General features: G+C 35.7%; 1 protein-coding gene across 3 annotated transcripts in view; it reads right to left on the bottom strand.

Annotated features, from left to right (window-relative positions):
- ADAMTS6 (ADAM metallopeptidase with thrombospondin type 1 motif 6) overlaps nucleotides 1-20752 on the bottom strand; it is a 152146-nt gene that overhangs the window by 26103 nt on the left and 105291 nt on the right. For all 3 annotated transcript variants that reach the window (XM_042825954.1, XM_042825952.1, XM_042825955.1), the window contains 6 exons: nucleotides 13517-13619; nucleotides 12362-12495; nucleotides 12129-12252; nucleotides 10834-10914; nucleotides 5880-6043; nucleotides 4673-4811 (listed from right to left, as the gene is read on the bottom strand). In XM_042825954.1, the coding sequence (XP_042681888.1) occupies nucleotides 4673-4811; nucleotides 5880-6043; nucleotides 10834-10914; nucleotides 12129-12252; nucleotides 12362-12495; nucleotides 13517-13619 (745 nt within the window). The remainder of the gene's footprint in view (nucleotides 1-4672; nucleotides 4812-5879; nucleotides 6044-10833; nucleotides 10915-12128; nucleotides 12253-12361; nucleotides 12496-13516; nucleotides 13620-20752) is intronic.

Raw genomic sequence — 20752 nt, 5'->3', positions numbered from 1 at the left:
CCCTCTCAGCTAAAAGATGGACAGGGAGCAGAATAAATCCCCCACAATTCAGGAGGAATCAGTTAGAGACCTGGTCTCTCTGAAGTCTATGGGACCAGATGGGATCCAGCCGAGAGTGCTGAGTGAGCTGGCAGAAGTGCTTGCCAAGCCACTTTCTGTCATTTATCAGCTGTCCTCGTCAATCTTGGAGGTCCCAGATGACCGGAGACTAGCCAACATCACACCCATCTATGAGAATGACTGAAAGAAGGATCAGGTGAATTACAGCCTGACAGCCTGATTTCAGTATTGGGGGAAATTATGGAACAGATCACCTTGACCGTGATCACAAAGCATTATAACTAAGTTATCAGGCCTAGCTTATGTGGGTTCATGAAAGGTAGGTGCTGCTTGAACAACCTAATCTTCTTCTAAAACCAGGTGATCTGCTTGGTGGATGAGGGAAAAGCTGTGGATGTAGTTTGCCTAGACTTTATTAAAGCCTTTGATTCTCTCCTCAGAATTCTCTAGAGAAGCTGGCTGCCAAGGGCTCAGACAGGTGTGCTCTTCGCTGGGCAAAACGCTGGTCAGATGGCGAGGCCCGGAGTGTGATGGTGAACGGAGTTAAATCCAGTTGGTGACCAGTCACTCTAGTGGTGTTTCTCAGAGATCAGTATTTGGGCTGGCCATGTTTAGTATCTTTACTGATGAGTGGATTGAGTGCATCTCATCTGTACACTTGCAGATGAAATCAAACTGGGAGGTAGAGCTGATCTGCTAGGTTAGGAAGGCCCTGTAGAGGGATCTGTATAGTTTGGATCAATGGGCTGAAGCCAACTGCTGTAACAAGACCAAATGCTAGGTCATACACTTCAATCATAACAAAACCATGCCTTACTACATGCTTAGGGCAGAACGGCCGGAAAGCAGTGTGGAGAAAAAGGATCAGGAAGTGTTAGTTGGCAGCTGGCTGAACATGAGCCAGCTGTGTGTCCAGATGGCCAAGAAGACTAACGGCATCCTGACTCATATCAGAAATAGTGCAGTTAGCAGGACTACTGAGGTGATCGTTCCTCTGTACTCAGCTCCGGCGAGACCATACTTCAAGTACAGTGATCATTTTTGGGCCCCATACTACAAGAAAAACATTGAGCTCTGGTGCACGTACACAGAGAAGGGCAGTGAAGCTAGTGAAGGGCCTGGTACACACGGCTAGACATGGCCTTAAGTTGCACCAGGGGAGCTTCAGGTTGGTTATTACTCAGAAAGAATGTCAGGCATTGGACAGGCTGCCCAGAGAGGTGGTGAAGTCACTGTCTTTGGAGACTTTCAAGGAAGGGATAGACTACAGAGTCACTTATTGTAAGAGTTGGAAGGGACCTCTAGAGATCATCAAGTCCAACCCCCCTGCAAAGCAGGCCCCTACAGCAGGCTGCACAGGTAAGCATCCAGGCTGGTCCTGAATGTCTCCAGAGAAGGAGACTCCACAATCTTCCTGGGCAGCCTGTTCCAGAGCTCTGTCACCCTCACTGTGAGGAAGTTCCCCATGAGTTTTTGTGCAGAACTTCCTACGCTCCAGTTTATGACTGTTTCCACTCGTCCTGTCCCCACAGACTACTGAAAAGAGATTGGCCATGTCCCTTTGACTCCCACTTAAGATATTTATAAACATTAATAAGATCACCTCTGAGTCTTCTTTTCTCAAGGCTGAACAGACCCAGGTCACTCAGCCTCTCCTCATAGAGAAGATACTCCATGTCCTTTACCATCTTCATGGCCCTCTGCTGGACTCTTTCCAGGAAATCCCTGTCTTTTTTGTACTAGGGAGTACAGAACTGTATGCAGAACTCCAGGTGAGGCCTGACTAGGGCAACGTAGAGGGGGAAGATCACCTCCTCTGACCTGCAGGCCATGCTAATTTAATGCACCCCGGAATCCCACTGGTTTCTTGGCCTCCAGGGCACAGTGCTGGCTCATGGCCAACCTGCCGTCTACCAAGACCCCAAATGTGGCACTAAGGGACATGATGGTTTAATGAAATGTTGGTGATGGTTAGACTAGATTATCTTCATAGTCTTTTCCAACCATAAAAATTCAGTGATTACATAAGCTAGTCTGAGACACAGCCTAAGGATCAGAAAATGGCCTCTGCTCAACCGCTCTCTGTATCAAAAAGCAGTCACAGAAAACAATCTAACATTTCAACATCATCCTTAATTTTGTCATTTTTTGTCTTCTAAACACTGCAAATTTAATATTTTCTTAAGATAGCTATTTCTTGTAACATACACCTAGAAAAAGGACAAAAACATTAGTACATGTACGTTCTGAGATGGCTAGAAGTTAATTCTAATCAATTTAATATCTTATTAACTCTTATTAATTTAATATCAAGATTCTTGATATGACAGTATCTGGCTCTACTTCATCACAAGTTTTCCCGGATCAAGATGGAATATGGTATGATTAAATTTTTAATACCTATGCACTACAATTCAGATACACCAACTACAATTAGAGGAAGAGGTAGAAAAATTTTGATGCCTTTGACCTATTCATGGTCTGTTCCACGGGCACTATATGATTATAAAATAAAAACCAAATTCCATTCCAAACTAGTATCCCTCACACATACTCCCTGTCATTCTTTTTTTTCTTTCAGTGATACATTCTTCAACTGTTAACAATTTTGTTATCCTTTGATTTAAAGAAATCTTCTAAAGACAGTATTCAAGTAAAATGCAGTAACTGACTTCATAATGAATCCTACTGAAACAAACAAAGCCATGCAGTGGTTACATTTGTAAGATTTCCCACATTTCATATTTATACTTGTCAACTTTTCCAGTTCTGCTTTTTCTACAAACTCTTACCCTTTTTTTTTTTTTCCCTACTCATCTCCTTTTAAAAATTGTCTTCTTTTGGCATATGGCAGAAGGTGTTTCATAAAGAGAGAAATAGAGGATACACATATGAAGAAAGCAGATCCAGGTTTTCAGCAAGAATTATAGCTTCCTCTACTAAAAATTTATATGAAAATAAGTGATCATAGTATATTCTCATACTAAGCAGAATGAAAGGAGAGAGTGAAAGGAGCCTGGTTTACACACCATAAGCTACTGAAGAACATCTTTCAAAAGTAAGTTTCAAATGATTAATAAATGCATATATTTATCAGAGATTCACATACACTTCACATGTAATGATAAAGATAAGAAAAAAACTAAGTATTTCAAACTAGTTTTATCTAAACTTACTCATTTGGGACCAACTATTTTTTCCACTGGACACTTTCAAATCTCTGAAATCACTATGACCTGAGAAGAATCACAGGTAAAACACTGTGTCTATCTAAATCAGTGGAGTTTTCCCATGACTTCAAATGGCTCTTTAACCCATCATAAAAATCTGACTTGGTGGTACCTGTAAAGTTCTGACATATGGAAATGCACCTCCCACCACACCTCTCCCTTCAAACACTCTAAAATCTTCCTTTTCTGACTAGATTAACAGTGTTAAAATATCAGTTAAAACAGCAGTCTGTCATCTATTTGAGTATAAGAATCCTACAAATTAAGAACAAAATATTGGAGAATTTTAACAACTTCCTGAATTTCGTTTCAAGACTTCCTATTTAGTTACACAGAATAGAATTCATACTATCCTTTCTGTCCTACCTATGCTATTCAAATTGCAGTATTTAAACTGCAAGCAACCACTAACAGTCACAGCAGGATCCATCAGAAAGATGAGTCAGGATGTTTCTAAACATGAATATCACCAGTACCCAGAAAGAAAAGGACAATATTTGCTCCAAAGTATCTTTAGAAAACACAACTATTTCCTAATCTTGCTATGGTCAGTGCACAGCACAGTAGAAAGCTGAAATTCTGAGGTCAATTTAACTTTCTCTTCTGTGTCTTCTGAAATAAATATATGTTGGTGATGATGTATTCAGTCTCCAGAGAGAAGAAAGATACTGTTCACACAGCACTTCTACTCACCAGTCCATGCAGCAGCAATGGTGTTGGCTTTGAAGAAAGCCAACTGTTCTGCTCTCCCAGCCAGAGGTAAAGAATTGCATTGATGGCCACTAGAGGGAGGATTAGGAATATAGTAAATTGTGGGCAAAAGGTACCCATGATGAATCACATGGGACAACCTACAAAACCCCCATTGCTGCCAAAAGGCAACAATTAATACATACTGCTATGGGCTGGGAAGTATAATCCAGTTCTTATAATCTCCTACAAGAGAGTTGCCAGTATGTATCCTAAACTTTAGTGGCTGGAGGATGAGAGGGCTGACTAGAATGTGTGAAGAATATGTACAAACATACACAGACATATCCCTTTATTTACGATTCCTTTATTTGCCTTCTGTTTTTAATCTCCTTACTAAAAACTTCTGCTGGAAGCTCCTGTGAAAAGCAAACATCGCAACTTCAAGAGAATCTCAGAAGAACCAACAACAGACACACACTGCCAACATATACTGCATTTAACAAAACACATCTGAATATATTAAATGTACTTGAAAACAACAAAATCCGATGAGATAAATGTTCGTTCTCTAAAATAAGGTTTGAGTTATATCTGGAAGAAACGTTTTTAATTAGTTACCTACATAATTACGTAAGAAAGAATATCTTGCAATTCAGCTTATCCTTATCCTTGGCTGCCTGGTGTCTTACCTCCAGCACAAGTGGCAGAACATTCTGACCAAGGCAGATGATTCCACGCAAAGCCAACTTCATTGTCTCCACTGCCAGTGCGAGAGATGGGAACATTGAATTTATACCTTATACCCAAATTTTGTTCCTGTAGCAGAATCTGAAGTTGAAAACAACTGGTTATACCATTAAAACAGGCAAGCAGAGTGTAACTACAGTGATGTTAATCTAGGTACGTGTTATGCCTTGTGAAAGGGAGCAAAGTAATAAAGGAAGCTGCAATATTTCTTTAATATATTTGCAAAGCAATCTGAATGAAATTGTTAAACATACATAAAAGGTATCATTGTATAAGTGAGCTTTACCTTATTTTCACTTTGACATCGTAACTACCTAACCTCCATCAGATTTTTATTCTTGACACAATAACCACAAAGAAGCCAGTGTTCATAAATTAATGTCTTCATGGAAATGAATTTCATAACTGAATCATTACTTGAAGTGAAAGTTAATTAAATCAGTATGCAAATATGCAGTAATTATCACTGAAATCAAGCAACTAGATAAGAATCCAGCCCTCTCCTTGCTTATATTTCTAGTGATTTATAACAGTAAAAATAGTAACAGAAATAGACTGTTGCTGAGGTTATGGTTTTCACTGAATACACGCAGTTAACACTGGTGGATCCTTTAAAGGAATATCAAAACTATCACTACAGTCATATCACTGCATTTGATAAAGATGGCAGAGTAATAATCATCAAGAATTTTTGTCTACCCAGTCTGGAGACTGTATTGCACTCACCTCTTCCTGACATACACTAGTCTTTCATTATTTTTATTTTTTTTTAAATACAGGTCAAATTATTCTCATCATTACAGAACTGTCAGTAAAGAAAAAAGCTACTGTATTCATATTACACATCAAACAGTTCCACCTATCAGAAGTACACAGAAATGCAATACATATCCAATTTACAATTTCTTCTGTAGCACATTTAACATAGATGGGGCACTTTCTGTGATATTTCCCAGGGCTCTTACAATTTTATCACTTTTTCATCTCAGTATCTGCATATCAGTTTTGAAAGGTAAGGAAACTTAATTAAAATACAAAAGCAAGATCCCAGCATGGTCTGGGACCTACTTTGATTATATTCACGGTTTATCTTTGCTGATAACAAAAATCATATTTCAAATTTCATATATATATTAAATATAACTTTACCATGACTATGAGATTTTCCGAAGTAGGGCCTAGTGCTTCCAGAGATTCTGGTTCGTCTGTTGGCCTCTTGTAATGGAAAGCTGTTCCAGCAACATCAAATTTTCTTGGCCAGTCAATAGTCCAGGCACCATTAATATAGTAGTCATCCTCTTCAGATTTTAGAGCTTAAAAAAAAATACAAGCCACCTAAAAATTGGAAGCAGCATTTATAATGGAGAAGCCATTGCAAATTAACCTACTAATCTAGTAGAAGTATGTGAATTTCAGCTGTCATCACTGTTTTTTCAATATAAACTTTTTTCTTTAGCCCTGATTAAAATATCCCTCAAGCAACTTGGCAAGGCTTTTTACCATAATCTCAAATGTGCAGGTAAACTTTGCAAATACTGTATGGAACACAAGAGAATGCCTCATACTGTTCTACATAAGTGCAAGGTGTTGCAGTTGGGTTGCAACAATCCCAGATATGTACCGACGGAAAAGAACTCACTGGGAGCAGCCCTGCTGGGGGAACTTAGGGATTCTGGCAGTTGAAAAGCTGGACTAAGCCAGCAGTGTGCAACTGCAGCCCAGAAGGCCAACTGCATCCTGGGCAGAATAAAAAAACAGATCAATCTAATCCTTTGATTAAAATTTTGTATGTTGGAGCATGAGACTGGTACCTCATATAACATCCTGAGTAGGAAAAAAAAGAAGAATGAATTATGTTACCTATCAGATCTTACTTTGTTGTCTTTGCAACCTTTTTTTTTTTTTTTTTTTTTCCTTCTTAGAGCATAAATCCAAGACATTTCTACTACAAAATCAAATATCATTTTATCTGGCAATAAATTTTATTACTATTGATTTGCAGCCTTAAACCATAAATATACTATAGATAAGAAACTTCTTAACTAACTGCCTAAGTAGGCTATACAAGCAGATACTCATCAAAGACTTAGTATTTGATATTTAACCAGTAATATGAGATTAATTTTCTAAATACGAAAATGACTTTGTATCTTAAGGCAGATACTTTCTTGATTAGATACTGACTCCTTGGCTTGAAGCAATAATGAAGATTATAGACTTATTCATCATTTATATTTACTTTAAATATAACAGTATTTGAGGCAAAACAATGGGTGGAAACACAATCAAACAGCAGTGCTGTTTTTCGAGACAAAACACAAACTATATAGGATTTTACAAACTCATTTCATAATCATAAGACAACTTAGGATCAAGTTTTGCCACTTACTAGATCAGGTTGCCCAAGGCCCCATCCAACCTGGCCTTGAACACCTCCAGGGATGGGGCATCCACAGATTCTGTGGGCAATCTGTTCCAGTGCCTCACCACTCTCACAGTGGAGAATTTATTCCAAATATTTCATCTAAATCTACTCTATTTTAGTTTAAAACTGTTGCCTCTTGTGCTATCATAACTTCATATAACTACGTTGAAGCTGAACATTAGTATGTCACTAGTGGTCAGACTTCCCTATAGTTAAAATTTCTAACCATTCTGCTTTCACAAAATCTAGATTGATTAAAAGAGGATTATGGGATCTCCCACAGTCACTAAAACATTAAGGTCTGTCTTACTCTGACATTTAATACCAAACCTTTTCTTGTTAGTACATCTAGTATCTACTAACAGCAAATAATGAGTTAAGTTCTTACTTTTATTACTTCAGATATATCAATGAGAACAAGTGAGATATATAAATAAGCAAAGGAGAAAAAATGTCTTCATACATAATTAATCTTTCCTAAACTCTATTCTATTAATTATATGTGTGTTATACATGATTATTTTTTTACCTGCTTGTCTGCAAAGGAAAAATATATTTGTGTGAATGGATTTGCTTAATGTCAGTTTTTATACACAGGTGGAGGCTACGCAGCTGTGAAGAGTATCCCAAAAATATAATTATATGACAATGATGAGACAGTGATATAATTATTAGCATATGTGAAAAAAGGAACAAGTTAATATCATAATCAAGAAATTTGTGAGAATGTGAGAATGCAGGAAACCCACAGGAAATGAGAACACAACACTCTGTTGCAAAGGGGAATAGAAGTGAAGATGTCATTTAAATAAATCCAATTAAGGAAAGACAGCAGCACTTCTTAGCATATATTTTTTTCAGCAGATCTGAAAAAAAGGCAATTTTGCTGTTGTTTATGGACAGATTGGTTTAAAAAAACAGATTACTTATGCAGCCACAGAAACATGTGCTTGCAGTATCACAGCACAATAAGTGATACTGATGCAGAAACAATTAGTCTGAGTCATGGAGAGCACAGATACTAACTGAGCTACCTGAGGTTGTCAGATGTCTAACTGCTGACTCAATTTAAGGTCAGGGCTTGCAAAACATCTGGATCATAGTCTTAATCTGAGACCCTACTAAGTGAAAGGAACAGAAAAGTACTGAAGCCAGTATCAAAGCTGCAGGGGAGGAGGTTTTCTTCTTTTTTTTTTTTTTCATTATTTTTTTATTTCCAAATTGAGAAATTGATTTCTTTGACTGTGGTCACATATTTGGCTGCGTGCACGTAAAACAAAACATAATAATATGTGTAAATGGTTATTTTCAGCTGAATCAGTTCTCTAATCTGGTTCATGGTGTGACCACAAAACAGCTGTTCCGAAACAACAGGAAACTCCACAAAGATGAGGAAAGTGTTGTGAAGTAGACATTGCTACAGAAGGAGTGCCTATAAAACAACACCTTGAAGTATGTATTTTAACACAATAAATTCCTTTTTAACTGCCATGTTTCTAAAGCTCTCTTTAGGGAACAGACAAATTACAAGCATTCCCTCCCCCAGAAACTGGTGATTCTAAAATAGTGATCTTGCTCACATTCACAGTACAAAACATTCAAAAAAAAAAAAAAAAAGAAAGAAACAGTCCCTGTGACTTTATTATCTTACATTAGCATATAATGGCTCTCTTGAAAGTTGTAAACACAGCAAAGTAGTGAAGGAGATGAACGCCCCTGGAATCAGCTAGGACATCTGAGGCATGAAGCAAGGTAGTGAGGAGAGGCCTGAAACTTGGGAACACCCATGAGATTGTGAGAAGCACGCTGGAAACATACTTCATCTTATCAAACCTGTGGTCAGATTAAAACCCACAAATATTGCCTACATTGTCCATTTGAGCTAAAAAATTGACATTTTTCATTAATTTTGGTGCTGAGGTTACTGACATAAGTGCAGTTCCAGATCATATTTCTCTGATAATAAATTAGAGGAACAAAAATCTTAACTGTACTAACTAAAAGTTATCTTCTGTATTGTTTTATCATCTCTGTTTTCAGTTAGCCATAGAATCAGAAACCCAAGTCTCTTAATGTGATCTGTATATTAAATAGGACGTTAATACTGGTGTAAATGTCAATATTACATAACATACTTTTTTGAAAGCAACGGTGGTAGAATGTACTTAATGTCTCTCCCATCATCTCTGTGTCAACTGTCAATATAGGATACACAAGCAATCTTACTGACATATTTTGAATTGGGAGAGTGTAATGCTGAAAAGATGGTAAGTGCTCTTTATTCCTGCAGTACTGAATATTACTACTCCTACAGGATGGAGGGAAACAGAAAATCTGAATTACATCACTGTGGGAGCAGTCCGAAAAAAAAAAAAAGAAAAAAAAAAGAAGAAAAAAAAGCAACCAATTGTAAAAGGCACCATTATTATCAATATAATACATTTAGGAAAAAATGCACCTGAAAGAGTAATTACCCTTCAAACTAACACTTACATGCATTTATGCATTATTTGTTTATATATATACACATCATATATTTATATAGCATTATTTATTTATATATATACGCATCATATATTTATATATTGTTTATGCATTACTGATGCAACATATCAGTATTGTAACATAAACTTCTGTTAGTATAGACTGACTAAACAGCAGACAGTTGCCATGAAGTCTATAAAGGTAACAGGTTCTGGTTGTGTTAATCTGTTTCCTGTACAACTTATCAGCTCTCTACATTATTTTTGAATGAGGAATGCGTGCTCCTGCACTGCTGTGAACTGAATGCTATGCAAACCACTGTATATAAACTCTGAGAAATGCATGTTTGAGTTTGAGGAAGCCAGATTTGTACATATTAATATTTTAAGAAATGGAAATGAAATTTAACATTGTCTTAAAGAAAATGAAGGATAATACGGATTAATTTAATTTGAATTTAATTCTGTGCTTTGTCACAAGTTTCCCGAGTGATCTTAATAAAGCACAAACTTTTCCCTGCACGTAACTTTTTTTTCCATAAAAGAAGGCATAGCAATAAGTCCCTACAACACAGCAATATAGAAACACTGTGGAATTAACAAAATATATTGACTTAAGATACAGAGGCAGCATTGTATCATCACAGAATGCCTTGGGTTGGAAAAGACCTGAAAAGATCATATTCTTCCAACCTCCTGCTGTGGGCTGCTCAGGGTCCCAATCAACCTGACCTTTAACATCTACAGGGATGGGGCATCCACATCTTCTCTAGGCAACCTGTTTCCAGTATGTAATTCATTAGTATTTAAGTAACTATTGTTGTTGGTGAATAAACATTCCAAGATTATGTTTTAAAACATTACAATCCCCTAAAATGAGAATCTTCCTTAGGAAGAAGACACTAGCTCAGTGTGGGGCAGTAGATCACTTTAGTGATCTTCATCTACTCTAGCTCCAAGTCTAGCTGGCCTGAGTTTGTGCTTTGGTCAGGGAGGAAAGATGCACTCCATTAGCTCCACTTGGGAGAATGCATCCTAACAAACTGGATGTTTTTTAGGCAGTTGCCACAGCCTAAAAACTACAATTCCCTCTCCTCCTTCAACTATACGTATGGTTTGGTCAAACCAGAAAACCGTACCTTCAAGTCACTCAAACTAACTTATTTACAGTCTGCTACTTAAAGCATGCTCTTACCAATGTAGTTCTTGGACACTGCCACTTCTCTTATTTCAATGTGCACTGAACCTCTTGGAATTTGAATCACTTCCATGTAGCCTATGAGAAAATGGTATATTTTTCTCTCGTTATATTGGTCATGAAACTAACCATTATTAAATTGTTTACAATTAAAAACTAGTAGGAAGTATAGGATTCAAACATACTTGAACATTCCATTTCATGTGATATAAAGGAAAATTCTTTTAATTTCACACACATTTTGAAGTTGTAGCAAAAATGTAGTATAAATTTATGTATTCATTTTTTTAAAATGCTAACGAAGTGCTTTCAACATTGTATCACAAGTAACTAATGTATGAAATGATCATAGGATCATAGGACAATTCAGGTTGGAAAGGACCTCAGACAGTCACTTAGTCCAACCTCTTTTGGGCAACTGAATCACTGCCACATGGGGAAAATGTTTTTCCTTCTATTCAGGTAATGTTTTGTTGTTTTTTTGGGTTTTTTTGAATAGCCATTGTCTCTGCTCCTTTCATCATGTCATCTACCACCTACTATGAACAGCCTGTTTTTGTCTCCACACTAACTTCCTCACAGGTTCTGGAAGGCCGATACCAGGTCCCCATGAACTATCACTTCTCCAGGCAAAATAAGTCTAATTCCTTCAACCCCTTCTCAAAGAATGTTTTTTTTTTCAGCATGTGATTATCTCAGTTGTCCCTCACTGAACAGAACTCACTTCAGTGCATCAATCCTTTGCCTACATTTGAGAATCCAAAACTGACTCCAGATGCAGCATTAATAAAACTGACACTGCCAACAGTATTATTGTTTTTTTAAGCTATATTTTCGGCTAATCGTCCACACATATTCTCCAAGTTCTTGATAACATTAACTCTTACGGATCCTGTCCATTCTAAAATTTCAAGTATAGTCATATACATGATTATCACAAATATGGAATACTGCATTCCACTATGCACATTAAAATCATTCACATAACTTCTTCTACCAAAGCACTATAGACAAGCAAAACAAAACAAACAAACAAACAAACAGAAACCCCTGAACATTCATTTCTTACTAAGTGCATCTAAGATCCTAAAAACTAAATATTCAATAATAAAGGATATTGCAGAATTTGACATAAATCCAAACTAATACATTAAAATGAAACAATAAGGCAAAAGGAGACAAAGTGAGTGAGTGACAGCAGCAAACTAGCAGCAAATAATGGAAACCACTGAAGTACTGTTTTTCATTTAACAGCTATCTAAATGCAACAGAACAGACATAAACATGCATACCTCCTCTGGGCAATGAATCATTGAAGAAACCTTCAATGGCTTCACATGTACTCCCATCTCCTCCACAAACACGACATCTATCTTCCTTAGCATCCGATCCCAAAATATTATCGCAACCTACATGCTAAGAAAAAATACTTTAATAAGATGATGGTTTTTTGCACCTTTATCTTCACTGTATGATAAAACACTCAAGTTTGAGATATTCTTTTTATCTACTCTAATTCTAATACCTTGCATTCTCCATTGATACAGATATCCAGTGAGTCAGCATTGCACTGAGTCCCATCTATTACTGCAGGAGCACGTTCAGTGTAAAAATTATAACCTTCAGCCAAGCAGTTTAATGCACATGGTTTAACCCCACCTAGACAACAAAAGTGAAGAAAAAAATAAGAGAGTTCCTGAAAAAAATAATGTACTTGCATAAATTGATCTAAAATGCATTATCTTATCTTACATTTCTCACATGTAGTATAGACACCTTATTTCACTTCCCATTACAGATTTACTTACTTGACTCTTCCCTTTCTTGCCAAGAGGATTATTTCTTACAGCAAGATACAGCAAAGTTGGTTATCTATAAATGGATTTTATTATGTTAACATAACCCTAATCATTACTAAACAATTTTAAAAGATACCATTTCAGCAGCATTTGATGAACACAAATAAGAAATAAGTCAGGGTGAATTTCAAAAAAATCAGATTATTTAAGACAGAACTTTCGTCTACATGAAATACACTATCACTCAGATCATGTGATCACAGTGGTCACTTCTAGGCTTTCCATCTAAAACAAAACAGCAAATAAAACCATTCAATACAAAAAACAAAAGGGAAAAACTGACATTCAGTTTTACTAACTTTGAACAATACGCAACTAAATTTGATTAAACTGTTCTAAAAAGAGATTGTAATTCTCTTCCCTACTTCAAAAAATACCTTTTTTATTTTACAGTGCAATTATACAAATCTCATGTTTTAAAGTAAGCTTTAGAGATCCTGTAATGCTTTTTCCCCTTTCCCCATTTCCCACTATTCTCAACTCAATTAAGGAAAATTTTACCTAGAAGTTTATTCACTTACAGATAAGCTATGTAATCTTCAATTCTATCACGATCACAGGTGAAAAAGGGCTCTATATTTTAATATAGAGTCCCTATAACTATTCTCTCAAGCTCTTTCCACATTAAAAAAAAAAATCCCTCTTAGAATAGTCAGGGCTCTTCTGTAAGATTTTAGCAGCTGACAAAAGGGTAGAAAACGTAACTTAGGTTATGACATCTTCATCAAAAGATTCTAAATAGAGACACTCCTTTCTGTATAAAATTCATACATTTTTGAATACTTCACATACGATAATGTTTTTACAAAGCTACACATTACCTCCAGTGTAGGGTTTCCAGTTATAATACTTTCCACGGAAAGGCATATTGTCAAAGTCTGCACATTGTTTTTCTCGAAAGTCACGGGCCCCTGCAGGACATGGCTAAAATAATACAGACAAAAAAAAAAGTTTATTCATTCTGAATATGAAAATAAAAAGAAATTTTCATATTACAAATAATAACAATCAGAAGACTAGGAGGTGGTACTTTGAGTGTCTATTCTGCAACTTTCAGCTGGCATGAATTGAATTGAATTATTAATTTAAAGTAAGGTAAGTGTTATAACAGTTTCCATAAAACCAGAAAAACAAAATCGGGTCAAGCTATGCTTCTTAATCGATCTGTCAGCTACCTCCTTACAAATGCACATATAAAAAACAAGTGAAAAAAATTAAAATCATTCTGGTAAGCGCTCTTGCCTCAGATTAAGCAGCTGCACTGACATTTGTTGTATAAGATACTGAGAAAGAAATTATAACAGTTTCTACAGATGAGACTATTATCATCTTTGCTTACTTGCAGCTTTGAAAAAGAGCATTGCAATAAGCCAAGAATGAGACTAGATAACATGTCTGGTCCTGACTGCAAGCATCAATTAAGACATAAAAACTGATTTCACTTAAATTTGCATTACTACACATTTCCAATTACAAAGCTTAGAAACTGTTTTCTTATTTCAGAAGAAACAGAATTCTTTGCTCTTTCTTTGCTAATTTTTCATGAGCGAGTTAAAAATAATAATGATGACCCTGAACACACCAAGAATTCACACTGCATGTTAAACACTGCTATCAATGTTTAAGTAGCAGCTATGATTTCAAGTGCCATGAGACAAAGTATTTGAAATACAGATTAAAATCATTTTTAGACTGAAAGAGGAAAGAGACTGTTTGACAGAAATTAGAGTTGTAGATAAATATTACTATTTTATGAGCAACAGAAGAGTTCATTTCATGGCAGTTTTACTAGTCTTCCTACGTATATCTAAGTCAGCTACCACTGTTCAGGAATCTCAAATGCATTCAAGTGAAACGGTCTGTATAAATGTGTGTGATAAAGATCTACTACACAATGCAAATATTAATAATTATAATTCTCACATTAATCAAGCTCCTACCATAGCCAGCCCAGTGCACTATGATTCACAAATTACAAGAGTTTTCTCCAATTTTGAACACAAATGAAAATACTGGATACTAGTCTTATAATTTTAAACTGCCTATAATTCTAATCTCTATTTAATTAAGAATATATTTTTGAATAAAACTTACTGATTAAAAATGTACTTAGTACTTTAATTCAAGTCTTTTAATTTCTCATAAGGAGAATAAAAATAATTGGAAAAATGCTCAAAGTAAAAATAAAAAGAAAAAAAAATCATTGGTAACAATTATATTTGCTGCTTTGTCTCCTATTCTTCAAGTATGAGAAGGAACAGTCCTGATCTATCGCAAAGTCTGCAATCAAATCTCATCTGCACTTGTCAATACCCACCACTCTTCAGTTCCACGTGCTTAGATACTAATTTGCATGGCTATTATTCCCCTGCAAAAACTTGGAAAGTTACCTTTGCAAGTTGATTAAACTTCACTGCAGAAGACATCATGAAACCCTTTTTATGAATAAAATTACTGCAATCTGATTTTTGAGATGCAGTCTTACTTCTCTTTTGGTGTTGATATATTGGATGTATTTTGAGGCGACATCATAAATTTCAGTAATAATCTGGATAATGGACAAGAGCACAGCAACTCTGCTCATGACAGACAATGAGATGAATAATACCAGAGTCATGCTGGTACTCAGAGACATCTCAAGAGGCTTGGAAATGGGTCCACAGCAACCTCAGCAAGTTCAATAAAAGAGAAACACAAAGTCATGCACCCAGGGAGGAAATATCCCTTTGAACCAGTTAAATGCTTGTGGCCTTCCAGTCAAAAAGGAGCTTTACAGAAAGGGAGTCACAGCGAAAAAGTTGAACACAAAACAATGTATTTTTTACCACAAGGAAGGCAATCATAGTGGGCTGCATTAGGCAAACTACTGCCAGCAATGACTACCTTCCCCTCTTTTCTGCACTGGTGAGGCAAACTTTGCCAAGAGAGCTTGTGTAATCTCCATTTCTGGAGACAGTCAGCTGGGTCCTGATGAGCAACCATCTCAAGGTTTGTGCAAGTTGGGATAGACACCCTCCCGGGGCTCTTTCAATCTCAGCCATTCTGTGACTCTGTAAGCAAAGCCTTTCCTTCTTGAGCCACAATTTAAATTGCTAATATCACTACTTTCTCTTTCTTAAAGACAGCTTTGGTAGTCTGACAGAAAAACAGCTACACACAATTGCATGCTTAGGCTGGAATCTTACTCCTCACCAGAGTCGTAGGCAAGGCAAGCAATACCTGGAAACAGTTAAATGAACCATGGGAACAAAGCTACTTATCCTCTACTCTTAGAGAAAACCACAGCCAAATAACTGAATGCCCTATTCTGAAAATGTTATATACAGCAAGACTGGGGACAAATTTTTATTTTTAACATCACAATCTCAGCTTCCACCATTACTTTCTTTTCTCATGCTGTCACTGAAATAACTGCTTTCAGAAATTGGAAAATTACAGGAAATCAGATTTCTACTGGCTTTTTCATTGTCAAATAGGGTTGAAAACTTTTCCTGAAAGAAATACGCGTAAGGAGCATCTGTTACTTTCCAAAGTGCTAGGACCTAACAACTACCACTCCACTACCGCTGACTTCCAGCTTGTTCATTCCAATAAAATTTTACTTTTTAAGCAGAATGTCTGCTAATGATGAAGGGGATCATCACTGCAACTTTACTTAAGACGGGCAATAGAAGGACTACAGCTGTCATAGTTACGTCTTTTCATCATACTTCTTAAGTTACCTTAACCTAACCAAAAAAGTATCTTTTCTATCCATGACACGTTGTGTCCTTTCACACCTGACTGCACAATGAGCAGATCTGTGGACCCGTGCAGTAAATAAATTTCCATTTTAGTGCCTATGTCTTCCTAGCTAATACTGAAAAACAATCATATCTCAGGATCTTGCTCTTCTTCCCACCTATCAATTTTAACACTCTCAAGCATGTACTAAATCCAGCTTTGAGATGGATTTCAGACAGCCCTGCTGAAGACTGTAGCCACCAAACTCAAAAGCACAATGTTCTGTACTCTGAATAAAGAAAAATACAACCGATAATTAAATTAATTTCTGTTACAAACTTTATTTTCTGTTGAGTATGTCATTACTACCTGGAAGAAAGTAAAACTAAAGACAGTATCCTCAAGAAATGCATTTACAAAATGTCAGTTCTGCAGCACTGTCCCTCCTCGTAGATATTCTTCTCCCAAAATTAATATGCAATAACTGTCTGACCTTTAGGGTAAGATATTTCATATTTTTCAAGGATTTAGGAGTTTGTATATGAGTAACTCTTGCTACAGGCTGCTTCTCCAATCTCTCTTTAGGAGACAGCAAATCATGAGACGTGTAAGAACTTATAACAGGATATGAAGAACGTCCAAAGGAGATGATGGAACAATTAAAATTTTGAGTCAAAAAAATCTAAGAAGAATATTAAATTTTTTAAACACTGAAGCAAAAATAGTTCAACAACTGTCGACAAATCATTGAACCAATACTGACACAACACCAAACACCTTATCTTACAGAAAACTCTTTATCTTGGAGGTTCAAGTCAGACAGACTTCTGTAATTGACTAGGTTTCCTATTAACAAAGGGTTACATCAGAGAATGAGAAATATTAACAATACCTATGAATGAACATGTGCATAAAGGAACGAGACAACAGAAATAGTTTGCCTACATTCTTCTGTGAGAAAAGACTACAGAACAATAATCTTCGAAAGGTATGCACACATCTATACTTCTATGAAAAGAAAGCATTTACTTAACCTATAAGCAAAACACTTTATTGCATTTAAAAGATAAGGAGTCTTCTACATCTCAAATGTTTATGAGCTTGAGTTTCAAATACTATATATATTTTAAATCACAATTAGTTAAGCTGAAGTATTGTTTCTTGCAAGTAAGTGGTTGGTGCTAGAAAATACAATTCTGACGACAGTGTTCTTTCTATCACCTTTTGTTTCTAAATTCATTAACTAATGTACTTTTCTGCTGATCTCAGTGTTTCCATTTGCAGATGCCTTTTGAATTAAGAAGTCATATGCGGCTTTTGAAGTGTTTGATGAGAAATATGCCTGGTAGGAGTGTGTGTGCTGTTTCCAAAGAATGAAAATGGTCATAAGAGAGGGCAACAGAACTAACTCATCTTTGAAAGAAAAATGAAGTCAAAATGAATGTTAATGCATGGTAGGAGCTTTAGGGAGTGTTACATTTAAAATTACATATGGGCAATGAGTGTTGACACTGCAAAAAACTTCAAGAGAAAAGATGTACTAACAAAACATTTTTCATAAAAATAATGACAGATTTGCATGCTTTTAATGTTTACGTTAATCATACATACCATTCCATTCAAAATGTCAAGCATTAAGGACTGTAATAAATCTTGAAACAAAATCTACTAGTCTCAGCAATTCTTAGTTATCTAGAACCATAAAATTTACTATAAAAGAGATGAACTACAATTCCCAAAACTATTAAGACAGAAAATTTAAATTTCAGTAAGTTACAATATATTCATGCACTGAAAAAACACTACCACTCCACCCACCACCCATCCCCCTCCCCTCCAGATTAAAAAAAATTATTCACTGTTAAAGGTTTGTTTTTAAAGCTTAGATAGTGACACTGAAGGTTTTTTTTTCCAACTCCTTGTTTAAATTATCAAAATCTGACCACAGGCAGGAAATAAACACTTTGGACTACAGGATTATAACCTCAAAAGATTTGGATTACTTAGAGCAGTGTTTTGAAATAATGCAATGGATGCAAATTACTACATTTGGATTTGGACTAAACAAGTGTACAAGCTCAACCTGAGGAATGACCTCCTAAACATCAGCTCCTCAGAAAGAGATTTGGGTGCTGTGAATCAATACTGGCTGAATAAACGCTGTCACAGTTTTAAGAAAAATGAACACAGTACTGAAATTTATAAACTTAATTTCATTACTAAGATGACATAGTTCTAATCTTCTTTTTGACACAAACTGTCAAAAAATCTGTGCAGCGTTTGGCTACTACATTACAAGAAAACACACGCTACTGGGATGCCAAAGACAGTTGGCAGAGAGACTATATAGTGTAAAGAGGACTAGGAGGAGACATGACAGTAGTCTGCAAACAGAGGAAAGGCTGCCACAGAGGGAATATGTTCTTCTAAATCATACCTGGAACAGAGTAAGACTCTTACGGAATGGGAAAATGTGCTATATTTTAGGAAAATGGTTCTGAAAAGTGAAGATTCTAATGCTATCTCAAAAGAGTTAGAGTTTTGAGTTAGACAGCTTTTCACCTATCATTTGAAAATAGTTTAATGACAATTGATTTTGCCTCTGATTCAGGAAACAGCCAGAATGGCCTTCCCAGCCACCTTTCAAATATTCCTTCTGTGACATTTTCAGCTTCCTCTTCATAATAAACAAGAAGTTTAGAGAGAATAAGGGAAGCAAAGCAAATCTGGAAGAATTTCTTAAAAGTACCTGACATTAAGAAATTAAAAATGGTAAGACTAAAAGTAATCCTAGCAACATTTCAACAATATCACTAGGTATGGTATACTAACTAGAAAGAAAAAGGACAATTTAAAAATTGTTGAATATTTGTGAGGTAGCAGGATATTGTATTACCTAAACTTTCTGATCTGCTAGTGAGTGACATGCTTGTCTGATATCAGACCAAAATAAGCAGAAAAGTTGATAGTGACTTGACTAATACAGGCTTAAAAGAAAGATAAACGATAATACAGACCAGTGTCTTGTAGAAGAATACTGTAACATTTTATCACCTACAACTTTATATGTTTCCCGGTGGAAAAAAAAAATAATACAATATACCTACATTTTAATGAGCCATGTAAATTAAAAGTGTACTGTATCCCAATTAAAAACTAGACCAAACCTACACTAGTTCAGAAACGTATGTTAAAACTGCTAGTTATTGATTGGTAACTAACAAATAAAAGACCTCAATAAGGATTCATTACTTAGTCAGTGAATTGAATTCACTGTAGAATTTCCTATCAACTGTGAAAATGAGAAACATGTTCAGCATCATTCAACATTTTTGTTTCTGAACTGAAACTATAAATAAAAGGATATTTTCCAATTTCACAAGAACCAGCTGTGTGAAAAACAAAATGACAGTAAATTAATTACAGAGCATCATCTGGCAAGCTGGATTCATTCAAAGGAAAATTGCACAAAGACACCAAACACAGCTGATCTTTTGAAATCCACTGAAAAAGAAAGACAGTCAGGTTTTCCTAACGGTGTAATTTGGAGAGCAGTTGGACTGGAAAAGATTTACAACTCATATACTGGACAAGAAGTTGAGTTTTAGACACTCTTACAACACTATGGTAAAAACGTCTAGCACACCTCTTGGATATGTGAACAGAGCACCTGTGATATAGAGTGTGAAACTGCTTTTGAATCTGAAAATTTGTAATACAGTTGAACAATGAGAATAAATCTCATGGGAAAATCTCACGTATGCAGAGATAACACATGAAAATTAATAGTGATCATAATATCAAGGTATTTTAAAGGAAACAATACTAATTATTGTAATTTTTTTTGTGAAATATAGCCAAAGATGAAAAGCTGAAATAACAGTGTTATATACACCATATATACATGGATTCTTCCACTGTCATATTTCTTATTCTGAGAAGAAAACCAACTTGAATTTGAAGCTAAAAAACTATGGAAGCTCGCTTTTTGTTTATACTGCTACTAACTTAAAAAAACTACTAGTGAATTGCTTTATTATATACTTCTGTCATTCAATTGTGTTCAATTTTTAACCTATTTGAATTTATAATTTTTGTTAATAATTTGATTTTAAGCATTTGCACACTGCCCTACCTCCTTCCTTAGTGTTAGCTCTTTACTTGGTGGGTTGAACCAAAACTGCATGATCATTCTGATAACACAAGAACCAATGGATTCCTGATGGCAAAACAATGCACTTATACTGGAAGAAATACATTTTCACAGATTATCAAAGAGAACTGTAAACACTGAAAGTTATATGGATATAAAAAGCAGGTTTAGAAATAGAGGG

The sequence above is a fragment of the Centrocercus urophasianus genome, unplaced genomic scaffold, assembly GCF_019232065.1.
Source record: "Centrocercus urophasianus isolate 14NV4802_14NV808 unplaced genomic scaffold, USGS_Curo_1.0 seq_25, whole genome shotgun sequence".
NCBI classification, from domain to species: domain Eukaryota; kingdom Metazoa; phylum Chordata; class Aves; order Galliformes; family Phasianidae; genus Centrocercus; species Centrocercus urophasianus.
Note: the sequence above shows the minus strand (reverse complement) of the source record. Positions and strands in the feature narration are given on the sequence as shown.